At 30.8% G+C, this 13,494-nt stretch overlaps 1 protein-coding gene across 1 annotated transcript; it reads left to right on the forward strand.

Annotated features, from left to right (window-relative positions):
- The first annotated feature begins 227 nt into the window (after nucleotides 1-227).
- On the forward strand, nucleotides 228-2,170 carry LOC129314608 (ankyrin repeat-containing protein At5g02620-like). The gene is made up of 2 exons (XM_054958087.1): nucleotides 228-832; nucleotides 919-2,170. Exons 1-2 carry the CDS (start codon nucleotides 260-262, stop codon nucleotides 1,942-1,944), a joined length of 1,599 nt encoding a protein of 532 aa, XP_054814062.1. The 5' UTR covers nucleotides 228-259; the 3' UTR covers nucleotides 1,945-2,170.
- The last annotated feature ends 11,324 nt before the right edge of the window (nucleotides 2,171-13,494 follow it).

Genomic DNA, 13,494 nt, shown 5'->3' on the forward strand with positions numbered 1-13,494 from the left:
TAAAATATCTTTCATTTTATGTAGAATCTACTGATAATTAAACGAAAAAAATTAATTAAAAGATTGGATATCACGAGGTATTACAGAGTGGGACATTAGAAGCTCCAAGCCTGACAAGTAGTGTATTAACTGCATTCATGAACGTAAAAAGTTTTAGTGTACAAGATTCTTGTAAGTCATTTATATATAAATGGCTGTGTGTAATGATGAATTATGAGAGATGGAAGTTGAACTCAACGAAATCACAATTTCTAGCCAAATGAGCCTTCTTTATGAGGCAGCCTATAGTGGGAACATATCACAGCTAAATTCATTGATACAGCAATGCTCACATATCTTGCACAATACTTCGCAAACTTCCTTCACTGAAACTCCTTTGCACATCTCATCTTTGCTCGGCCACCTTCAATTCACAAAGAAACTTCTTTCACACAAACCTAATCTATCCCTTGAGTTGAACTCCTCCCGAATGACAGCTCTCCACTTGGCTTCTGCAGAGGGTCACATCCACGTCGTGAAGGAACTTCTAAGAGTGAATAATGAGCCATGCTTGTTTCGTGATGAAGAAGGCAGAATTCCTCTTCACTATGCTGCAATGAGAGGGAGAACAGTGGTTGTGCAAGAGTTGATCAGAGCAAAGCCAGAGTCCCTGAGTTTTCGTCACCAAGGAAAAACTGTATTTCACTTGTGTGTCACATACAACCATCTGGAGACTCTCAAAGCTTTAGTGGAATTGGAGTCTGCCATTACTGGTGAGCTTCTCAACTGCATGAGCTCTGATGATGCTGGAAACACCCTTCTCCATTTTGCTGTCATGTTGAAGCGAGTTGAGGTTCAATATTAATTCTTTTGCTATCCTTTTTTCCTTTCAATTCTGATAACAGTTTCTTTTTTAAACTTTACATGCGCTTTATTTAGGTGATAAGCTATCTGGTATCAATTCCAGAAATAAGAGAAATAGCAAACTTGAAGAACCAGATAGGCTTGACAGCCCGGGATATCGTGGAACATAGTCCAATAAAAGACTTGAAAATCTGCGAAATACAACACATGCTGGCAAAGGCCGAAAAGGAACGATTTGAAGCTGATCATCATCCACAACCACCACGGTCAGCATCTACTGAAGTTGAACTTCCTCAGAAGGGTAATTGTTGTATGAAGACGTTCCAGTGTATTGGAAATTGGTTTATGAAGATTTTGAAACGGATTGAAAATTGGCTGAAGCATGAGGATGATTGGTTAGAAAAGATGAGGGGGAATCTGAGTCTGGTGTCAACTGTGATAGCAACTATAACCTTTCAAGCTATGATCAATCCACCTGGTGGCTTCATTCAACAAGGCTTGTTATCTAAAAACAACACGGCATCATCAAATGACCTTCTCAACTGCACGACCTTTTATGATGGTAACACGTATTGTCCTGGAGAAGCAATCTCATTCCTTCGTCTCCCAGATGACTTTCAGCAGTATCTAATTTTTCTTACCGTCAGTTTTTATTCATCACTTGGGGTCACCCTCTTGCTTGTGAGTGGGTTTCCTATGAAGAATAAAGCTGTGATATGGCTGCTATCATTAGGTATGTGTATCACTCTTTCTTCCCTTGCGTTTGCCTTTTTAAGTGCCCTCTCAATAGTGGTCCCAACTCATCTTTTGGAAGGGAATGCAATTCAGACCATGATGTGGGTAACAATTATGGTATGGACCAACTTGCTTGGGTTAATCTTGGTGTTAATCACACTGCGCTTTCAATTTTGGATTTGGAAGAGATGTGCCAAGATAATCAAGAGATTAAGAAGTTGGAGGAGTGAAAATGGATGTTGCAGATTTGCACCTGTGTTTTTTATGATAGTTCTTATCTTTTTTCTGATAGTGATTATTTTGGTTCAATTGATTATAATATTTTACCTTATTTCTCGGGATTTGTTTTTTATGAGTGGCCTATAAATACACTCACTATTTAATGAGTGTCTTAATTAGAGTTATTGAATTTCATCAAACTATTATTATCATGCTACTTGAAATATTTATTGAGTAAGTATTTTTAAGTCACTCACTAGATCCAAATCCTATTTATTGTAATGTTGTAGTAGCAAAATATGTACATCACAATGGTGCATACCGTAATTACATATAATCCCGTAGTGTGTAAGTATGTGATCATAGTAAAATTGCTAGTAAAGAAGATCATTTTGTTTCCAGTTTTTCTTTTTTTTATTTGGTGAATGACAATTAAATCGCAAATAGTTGAATTAACGATAAATAGGTTCTTAATAAATATTTTTAAAAAATAAATTATAAATATTAATGCAAATTATTATAATAAAAATTCTCAGTTACAATTTAAAATTTAAATTTAAAACTTAAATGTCTTATCTTTAATTAAAAATTTTGAATTTCCAATTATCTGAATTAATATTTTCAACTCATTTTTTAAAAATTTTATCAAGACCTAATTATGATTAATTCAATCAATTAAGATTTAATTGCCATTCTCCCTTCTCATTTCAATAACGGCATATTTTGGGACCTTAGAATATCCTTTCTATAATCTCAATCATTTATTCCCCATAAAATCAAACGACATTGGGGGACCCTATACGTGGAAACAAAGCATCTTCGTCCAACGTGGTAACAAAGTCCACAGTGCTTTAGCACTTGCTTAAAATTTAAAATATAATAAATATGAGTTCAAACCTATAATTTAGGCCCATGTTTTAACCTTTTTTTCATTTCACCCTTATATTTGACCCGTAATTTCATCATGTTTTCCCGTAATTTTTGTTTAAAAATAACTGTGTACGGAATTCCATACTTATAACTCAATCGTCAAATGCTGGAAAAGTCACCAGTAACGATGGCACCACTGCCAGAAAATCTCCGCTTCCCTTCTCTAATTTTAGCTTTCTCCACACCTACACTCAGGAGGTACATAATTTGAATTATCAGGATTTAATTTAGATGGTTTAGATTTAATATTTTTTAAAAAAAAATTATATAAATTGCAAACAATTTTAATAAATTAGTTCCCTAGTTTAGACGGTTCAAATTAAATTAAGAATTGAGATAAACTTGAAGAATTGAAAGTTTCATCATCTTAAAATAAAATGACATGATAATGGAACCAAGGCACATTCAATTGCTGATATGAACTGAGGGAGAGCAATCACCGTTTGAGATTGAGAGTACTCAATGACTTGATTTCATTTGGATGCATTTGAAAAAGCTTCGTCAGAGCACTAAACACTTCCATCCAAAATATGCTAAACAATCATATTCCGTGAATATAGATGTATCTATATATATATATATATGTTGACATACAAACAGACATCTCACTTTATTTCTCTCCTCATATAGCTGATAAGAAATGAGAGATCAGTATTAAGAATATTATGGAGCATCAGTTAAGTAGTATTATTAAACTTTCAAGTTCAATGATTGTCTTAATCTAAGCCATTAATTAGATGCACATGCACGTAACCATTGATGAAACTTCATATATAACAAGAATGATATGTTAAAATAAACAAAGTACGAAACTACACCCAATTGAAAAAATTGATCTTACATTAATTACATTTAATAAAATAATTAATAACCTTCCTCAATCTCAAGTTAGCTAGCTCACTAATATGTTCAAATGACATGGATTGCTTGATATGATGATATGGTGAATAATTTAAGTTGTTAATAGTGCCAATAAGAACGTAGGACTAATTTTCCCAGAAATTAAAACAACCTCCCATTCCACACATATATAGATGGGGTTGGAAAAACTATCAACTCTTATTTAAGAACACTTGGACCATTTTTCTTCTTTTGGTTAAATATTCTTAAGTTATTATTCCATTCATTTCTACTAGCCTTCCCATTTCTTTTTGTAAAGAATATTCCAATACAGCCCGAAAAAAATAAAAGGAATATTATATTCCTATACGCCAAACATACAGTAACTGGTCAGGGGACCTGGGGCCTAGGGGCCACATGGGATAAGGGTAAAAATAATATAATACATGTAAAGTAAAAAAGATAAGGTTAGGTTGATGACGCTGTCAACTCATCTTTGATTTTTTTTTTCTTTCCCGTCACCACCACCGGCATATATAGACAAGTTTCCTTTTTGAAACTAATTATTATAAAGAATTCTTGCTTTGTTGTTTTCTCCATGTTTCTTGTTGGAAAGGAATATGAATATATTATATTCACTTCTATTCTAATAACAGTACTTAATTTACAAGTTGGTTTGTTTCTATTTATTTTATCTTACTTTATTTTTTTATTTATTACAAAGAGTAGATCATGTTAAAAGTAGAGATTATTTCCTTCAAATATGTTGATCTTTTTTATTTATTATTTTATTAATTTTTTTACACACTATCTTTATTTATTACACTATTTTTCACCGCAATAAAATATTAGACTAATTTTTTTTTGGTATTGGTATTTTAACAAATGTAAAATCCTTGTTATATAGTTTATAAGCAACGGGTATGTATGACGTCATTTACATGACTCAGACGATGCTGCCACAACATTATCGTACTGAAAATGACAAGCACTGGTGACATCAATTTCGTGGACTATATTCACTAACGATCAATCGATTTGACATAAAATAAACTATCCCCACACTCCCCCTCTCCTGTTGTGCAATTACAATTTACAAGTAGGAGCTTACTTGAAAACAGATTTTATTTGTGAGAGATATAAAAAGCATGGATTCAAATGATAAATTCATTTCATCAAATTTAGTTGCTAAATGCATAATATTTGATATCTGAACTTTCAACTTGTTTAAATAATAACAAGTCCTAGCACTTGTAGTAGGGAATTTAAGGTTGCATAATGTCGGAACACACACACCCTTTGCATGCTGCGTCATAGAGAACTCTCATTTTATCCTCTTCATGGTGATGAGCAGTCTCTATGTTCATCAGCTCCGTCTCTTGCCGAGAAGGATGACTCATTTTCTTAATAATTATGCTCCAAAATAAAAAATAATAATTTATGGGGCTGTTTAGTAATTATAGAGTTAGTGCGTGATGCAACTTTAAGGTAACTTGTGTTTCAATTTGTAACTCCAAGATTCTTCATTATATGAAGTCAACTTCTGCTTTGTTCCGGTAAGATGTGAACAACAATCTCTTAGAAATATGCCTGGACGGAGGCAGTGACTATGCGAGGTTGATGTCGCAATATAGATTGTTAGCTTAAAGATCTATTAAACAAGAGCACACTTGTAAGGACTTGAAGGGCATGCTCACTTACATTTTAAAGTATTGGATGGGCAGCAAAATAATTATAATATATATCTTTCTTTTATTTCTTCTAATCTAAAACTAGCTACCTGATGACACATGTCATTGGTGATAATTTTTGTTTTTGCTTTTGGTTTTGTTTTTTGTTTTTGGGTGAACTAGTTCGGGTGATTATGAAACAACCACACCATAACGCACACGAAAGACTGGTTCCAACAAAGATTTGGCTGTGGAAAGTTGAAAGATTTGGTCGTAGAAAGGGGTGCGCTTGCGATGGAGTCCAAGTCAAAGGCCATTCTGGGTTGGCGACAAAGAAGGGTTTTGGTGAATGGTGAAGTAACAGCGGCCATGTGCAAGATATATAGTTATAGACAAAGTTCAGAAACTACAGACAAAAGGTGGGAAAAAGTTGAAGTTGAGAATAATTAGTGAAGGGCAATCATATATATAATAAAGTTATAAAAAAAATTAAGTTAATAACAGTTAAGTTTTTGATAATTTTTTTTAAAAATAAATTAATTATATATATACTGACTCAAATAGTTATAAATAAGAATCTCAGTTGTATGCTAAGTTTAGAATTTAAATATCTTATTTATAATTAAAATTTCAGAATTTATAATTTATTTTTCAAAATTTTTTTATTAAAAATCTAACTGTCATTAAATTTGTTTTTTTTAGAGATTTAATTATCATTCTTCTTTATTCAATCCAGTCTATGAAACTTTATATGTAACAAGAATTATATGCTAATATAAACAGAATATGAAACTACACCAAATTGAAATCTACAAATTAATAATAATTTAATTACATTTAGTAAAATAACACCTTTCCTCAAACTCAAGTAAGCCCACTTAACATTTCGAATAATCGCGTGATATGATACATGGTGAATAAGTTAGCTTGTTGAAATTAAAGTGCCAATGAGTTGGAGTAATTTTTTGAGAAATGAATCATTTAACATTAAAACAATCTCCATTCCACCCATAGCTAGATAGGATACAGGAAAAGCTACCAATTCTTCTTTAAGAACACTTGGGCCATTTATTTTATTTTTTTCAGTTAAATATTCTAAAGGTTTTATTCCATTCATTCCCACTAGTCTCTCCATTCCTTTTAATTTGTAAAGAATATTCCTATGTACCAACCACACAGTAACTGATGGCCGTGGCACTTTACAGTTACTGGGGGCCACATAGATAAGGGTAAAAATAAAATATCATGTAGAGTGGAAATGATCGATAAAGATAGGTTAGTGCCGTGATGCCGTCAACCAACCTTCTTTTAAGTCACCCCTGGGCAAACACACCCACCTTCCATGTTACTCTTTTTATTTAAAAATATAAAATATTTTTAATTAAATTTTATTTTTTAATGAAGTAATATTTATTTTTAAATTAACCATATCATTTTATATTTATTTTTATTAAATATTTTACAATAAATATAAAGTTATTCATTAATAGAAACACTTTTGAAAAAAAAAGGTAATGATTACACCTTAAAAGATTAAAAATACTTTATATTTTTTAACTTTTAATTCTTTAAAAAATACTTTATATTTTCTAACTGAGCGAGTATATAATTTTATAATAACTAACGGGTAACGCAGGTTCAGAACATAATTTTTCAAGTTGTTTCCAACGAAGTTGCAGAACATAAATGGGCAGTCTGCTGTTCTCAAAACCAACAACTGCAGCATCGATTTAGTAAGATATTGTTAGTATATTTTTTAATAAATAAATAAATTATTATATTCTTATTAAATTAGAAGGAAAAAATGAATACTTTCATTAATTTAATTTAAAAAAATAAATTAATTTTTTATTTATAATAATTAAGGATAAAATTAAAATGTTATTATTATGTTTTTATTAAAATAATTAATTTTTATTAATTTTCTTAATTTAATTAAAAATATTTTATATATAAAAAAGGGGAGCATATAATGAGCACTCAAACTGCATCCACTTATTCGTAGGCAATCAAGACCACTGCCTTAATTGATATTTCACGTGCCCATCATTCGAGAGTAAAGAATCTGCTACAGCATTGAAATGCACAGGCCACCATTAATTTGCGGTCAACCAGTGGAGAATGATGATCTTAGAAGTCTTTTTTAAAATGTGATACAGTAAAATGAATGCAGCTTTGCTGTAACTAAATCATCGATCCATTTCCCATAAGATTAATGTTAACTTTGCTTTAATCTTTAGTCGTGTCTCTTTGTGCTTCTAGCTTGAAAATGAGTAGTCTTCGCCCGCCTAATATGACTTTACAAAAAAGAATGTATCAAGTAATGTGTCTCAATTCATCCTTTTCATTTGGAGAATTATATTCGTCGACTTTAAAAAGACATTTGCTTATCCAAGCATGGACAACTATATAGATCATTTCAAGTATTAGGTAGCTCATTTTAGAAACTAAAATAACTATTTATCAAAATGAAAATGGTAGAGTATTGTATTGGAAATGAACTAAGAATTAGCATTCCGTCTGATTTTAGATATAGGATCTAGTTGAAGAATTTGCTTAATATTAAATTTAAGACCTCCATCAAGTTTGTCTCCGAAATTTATAATTACTCCCCCAAATTATCCCTATATATTCATTGCCACATTACAAGGGGTTTTCCAACTTTCCATTAATGGGTTGGTTTTCCATGCAAATGATTTCAAGGGGTATTTTAAGAAAACCAATTCACATTTTTCTATCTTGGTTTTGCAATTGATGTAGAAAAGATTTTTTATGTTGATTATGATTGAAAACTGACATAGATAATAAAAACGACGTATTTCTATATCAATTTTCATATAACCGTTCTAGAAAATATCTTTTTTTAAAAGAAATTTTTCTTTTTGTATTTTCTTATTAATAGCTTGAACTTAAACTTGCAAGACAGCAAAAGTATTTATTTGGAAAATGAACTAACTGAAATTAACAATAAAAAATAAATGTAACTAACATTATATTCTGGCAATCTAAAATTATTTCTTACCATGTACTATTCTGATCCTATTTATAAATTACTTTAAACATGTTTCACCAATACTAAGAAAAACCTTAAAATTTATTAACTTTGTTTTAAGATTTAATAAGTTATCAACTTTGTCCTTATTAAATATACACACTTCAATAATATATTTTTTCTCTCTAACATTTAATAGAGGATAAAAAAATTTATAATAAAAAATTAATGACGTAACTTATAAGTAGTATTAAAAAAATTCTTTTCCTTTTGTCCTATAAATAAGAGTAGAGGGAGTAGCTTGTAGGTATGATAAAATCCCACTTGCAAGTAACTTCTTTAATTTTAAAGACATTAATTAGCAGCTCTGAATGTTCTTTCTCCGTAGCGCTTTAATTTACTTTTCACTTGTACTTCTTAAATCCCATGTCTGCAGAGCTGCAAACCGTAAGTAATACCTCTTGTTTCTGCTGTTCTCAAAATTCCTGAACAAGGTCTCGAGCACATGTCTCTGTATGCCTCTGAACCCTAGCTAATTTAATATGGAGATGGTTAGTTTATTTGTTTAAGATATAAGGATTTGAGCAATAACTATGGAGTATTAAATACTATTGAGCCAGATTTTATTATTGTTAGGAAGTTACATCCAAATGTTTTTAAACTTAAAAGCTAGCTGGCACCAAAAATGAAACTGAATCGAGATGAGAAAAAAATAATGAAAATTAATTTTAGAGTTTAAAAATGTTTTTATATATTTAAATTGGAAAATAATGAACAAGGCTTCAAGTAACATTAGTAATTGGTTTCATTGGGCCTGATCGACTGCAAAAATTGGGCTTTCATAGCATTTGGGTTCACTTCTTTCATGTATATATCCACAAGGGTGTCTTCTCAATTGTCACTACAAATCAATTCACCAAACTAGAAAGCAGAATAATCATCAATTAACCAAACTAGAAAGCAGAATAACTTGAGAGCCGATGAACCGTGCCGGCTTGTGAGGGATTCATTGTACAGAATGAATATTGCTAAATAGAATGGCTCAAATGAATAGTGATGGCTTGCATTTGGACTGCGAGCATTTTTATATCAATTCAACTTCCCTCCTAAATTTGAAGCACAAATACATGAGATTACAGTAATAAATTCTTTAGAGTATTTCAAGTATTAAACTTACAAGAAAGTTGCACTTTTACTAGTTTATATAATTAATAGTTTAAGAAAATAGATAAATAATTTCTTTGATGAGAATGTAAAGAATGAATATAAAGCAAGAAAATAAAGATGAAGAGAACACAATCACTTGAAGTGTTGGAGTTCAAGATTTATTCTATAGATTACAAATTGCTACCCTTTGAGTTGACTCTAATAAATGATATTGACAACTATTTTTAAAACGTCATAATATTCTCCCCCATTATTAGTCTTTTTTTAATTAGTGTTCAATTTGTTCCCACAATGCTTGATCAACTAATAAATCATGAAGCTATAGTTTAAGTTACCACAAATTTTTAAAACTATCATTAACCTAGTTATTTATTTTTATTTCTCTATACCTATGTTCTGTCTTCACCTTCTAATTCATCAAGACTACCCATAGATTTAATTAAACGATGATCAATCATAAAATTAACATGAAGAACAAGAAAAATAAATATTATTGAAAAAAACAAAATATATAAATTTAAAAGCAAAGAGTCAAAATAAAATAAATAAAAAACTAAGTAATTTAGAAACACATAACAAAATCAAATAACATCGTTTTAAAAACCTCAATCATGAAAAATGATCATAGAAAAAATTAAGGAATAGTAAAAAAATAATTATGATATACAGGACTCCTTAATAATCTTGCTTTTAACCTTCAGATAGAATTCTTGAGGTATTCAGACAAGTGATTGGATGACTTTGGATAAGGCTATGAGCTCTTATTTATAATATTTTGCAATTAATATTTCCTAACCCTTCTAAAATATCATAATATCATTTTAGATTTGATATTATTTAAATAATTTTTGTACTCCCTCCTGTGCACACATCTTCAATGCATTTTTCCTTTATATGTTTTTCCTCTTTTGTTTAATATCTCTTATAATATTTCCTACACAGAAAAAAAGAAAGAAGATATATAATAGATTTTGTAGAAAATTTTTTCTTTATTTTATAATCAAGTGATTAGAAAAAATATATAAATTTTAATTAAATAGATATACAATTTTAATAAATATAATTAAATTAAAATTAAAATTTATACTTATTTAATTATAAAATATGCACTTATCATTTTTCATCAATGCATATCTGCATTTTGTTGACCGTGGCTATCATCCACAGCATGGTCTCACACTCCGCAATCTCCAAGCACACCCTGATCTATCTCACCTGCAAAATGAGTTTTTCAAGTACGGGATTTCATGAGTGGTTGGAAAAGTGAAAAAGGATTTTTGGCTATTTGCTGCTTTCCAAGACCGTCAATATATTGATTATTATATGCACTTATGCAGAGGTGCCATGTTTCCCTTTTGCCATGGGCATTCTAAAAAAGATACTGTTGACCGACCATGAGCCCAGATCTTTTGAAAAAGAGGTTTGTTCATCTTTGGCTAAATAAAATATAGGAAGAATTGCATTCAAAAATCACTACTACAAAAATGACAATATTCAACGGTTATTTTAAATAATATTTAACGGTTATGAATTGTTAGGTAATCATGATCTGAATATTTTCTGAACTTTTATTCAACGGTTTTTACCCGTTGAATATTTAACCTTTATTCAACGGTTTTTTCTTCAAAACCGTTGAATATGTGGTCATGAATTTATTTTTTTTTAAAAAAAACTATTAGAGAATATGAAACGGTTTATAAAAAAACCATTGCATATACTTATATATTCAACGGTAATAATATTAACCATTGAATATATGACAGAATATGCAACGGTTTTTCTTAAAACCGTTGAATATTCTTAATATATTCAACGGTTATAAAATTTAATCGTTGAATATTTTGGGTTACATTTTTAATATACATGCTTTACATTTCTAACAACCCCTTGCATTGAACATTTATAAATACAATATCCAGCACACCCATACAAAATTTCAACAGGCAACAATATTATCCTATACATAAAATGATGAAATTTACATGGTGCATTATTACATAAGCTATATACAATTTGAACTAGTTTAAATTAAATCTGTAAGTGGCCAAAATAAAGCTTCATATCTCAAAAAATTAACCAAGTAGGTATAACTATATGTATGTCAACTTTAACCAATATCATCTATTCCTTCACTGTTGCTGGTTGTTATAGCTAAACCATACTTGAAAAATGCCACGTGCTAGCTCTTCAAGGACTTCTTTCATTTGAGCCTCAGTAAATGTGTCACATATACGTCCTCGTAGTATTGATTGCAAAAACAACAAACTAAAGTCATGTTAATTACTAAAAATATTAAATAATGAAGAGAAGGTTGACAACATATATACATTGTCTGGAAGAGTCCCGACAGAAGCGTGTTGAATTATGTCCTTCATATATCTCATGATAGTGTACCTACAATCTCTAGCTTTGTCATGTTGTTTCAGGCACTACGATTACACATTGTATAAAAACTTTGATCAGTTAATGACATGATATGACTTATATTTATGTTGTAAACACACAATTAATGATAAATACATATACCTTAATAATTGTCCATGATGTTGCTTTATCAAGGCAACTGCTACCCATTATTAGTTGTCGAGATTGCTGATTGACCTTTGTGCGGTACATGACAATGGCTCTAACATGCAACAGAAAAGTTGATGTGAGAAATATGCATATAAGAAGAACGAATTTCATGTGTGTGTGTGTGCGCGCGCGCGCGCACAAAACTTAATGAACTTACTGATTAATCATCTCTACTATATGTAGCTTGTTGGTAGGATCACCACCTCTAATAGGGTCGAGATACCATACTCTCCCTATAGTTGGATTGATCACAAGTATCATCCAATGCCCCCTATGATAATGATTACAATTAGGAAGTGTCATAATTTAATTTTGAAGAAAGGAAAGTATCATAAAATGATTTACCTTTCACAATAAGGTGTTATGAATATTTTGTTCTTATTAGTGCCATGTTGCTCGAAATATTTAGAAAGCTTCTGAGCTATTTCTAATCCTTGCTCAAAACTCATTGTCTCGTGGCCATAAGGAGAGACCAAGTGGGGATTAACAAGTGTTGCTCACCGCAAGTGTACGGGTCGTAGCAAGTAATATAAAATGAGTAAAGTATCGTTTCCTCGAGGATTTGTTTAAAAACAATGGTCAAGCAAAAGACTAAGCAAATTCGATCAAGTTGAGCTACACAAAGTTAGGTGAAAATGATTTTGCAAATGAAATTAACTCTAGAAAATAAAGAAAAGTGAGTAATTCACAAACTTCAAACACACTTTAGGACCTAGGATTATTCATCCCTCTTACATTTCATAACACCAAAATTATCTCCTCTCATAAATGCTTTTAATGACAATAAGTGCTAACCTAGGGTTCTAAAAATACTTGGACAAGCTCTCTCAAGTCATGAACAAGTGTTTAGTTAAATTAGTTGCCCAATCTCTTGTTACAATTAATAAAACTCAATTTTAAACACCAACCCTAGTGTGGCTATGCAAGGCTAGCAAGTATATCTCTATCTTACTAGCAAAACCATCCATTCAACATGCAAATATCAAGTTCTTGCACAATATTACCCAAGTTCTACACTCAACCTAGCCCTCTCAAGCATCAATTAAGTGAACCCAACATCTAAATGGTGGCCAATCACTTAGAAGCATTAAGAAAAGAGTAAAATAAACACATATATATCATTAATCACAAAAAGAGAGAAGAAATATAGTGTTAATCCATACAAGGGTTCCAAATAATCCTAGAACAAAGGGTTTAGCTACCCATAATCATCCACAAGCTACAAATATACAAAATAAGTGGACCCATTTTAGATTACAAGAGAGGAAAGGGATGAGGAATAGAAAAACCGAAGAAAATGAGCTCCAAATGTTTTTAAAGCTTCAATCTCTTGATCCCAACTCTTCCAATGCCCAAACCCTAGCACAACCAAGCTCCAAATGTGTTTAAAAGTCTAAAGAATGCGTTCTGGGTCGAGTTCTTAGCATATATATGTCCTAGCCAACCAATTTCTAATAAATGAAATGCAGCGTTTTTCTGACAGTGGCGAAAGTCGTGAACGAAAGTGACGACTTTGGGATGATT

Source organism: Prosopis cineraria, unplaced genomic scaffold, assembly GCF_029017545.1.
Source record: "Prosopis cineraria cultivar Desert tree isolate PC_DT_omini unplaced genomic scaffold, ASM2901754v1 PC6, whole genome shotgun sequence".
Taxonomy (NCBI): Eukaryota; Viridiplantae; Streptophyta; class Magnoliopsida; order Fabales; family Fabaceae; genus Prosopis; species Prosopis cineraria.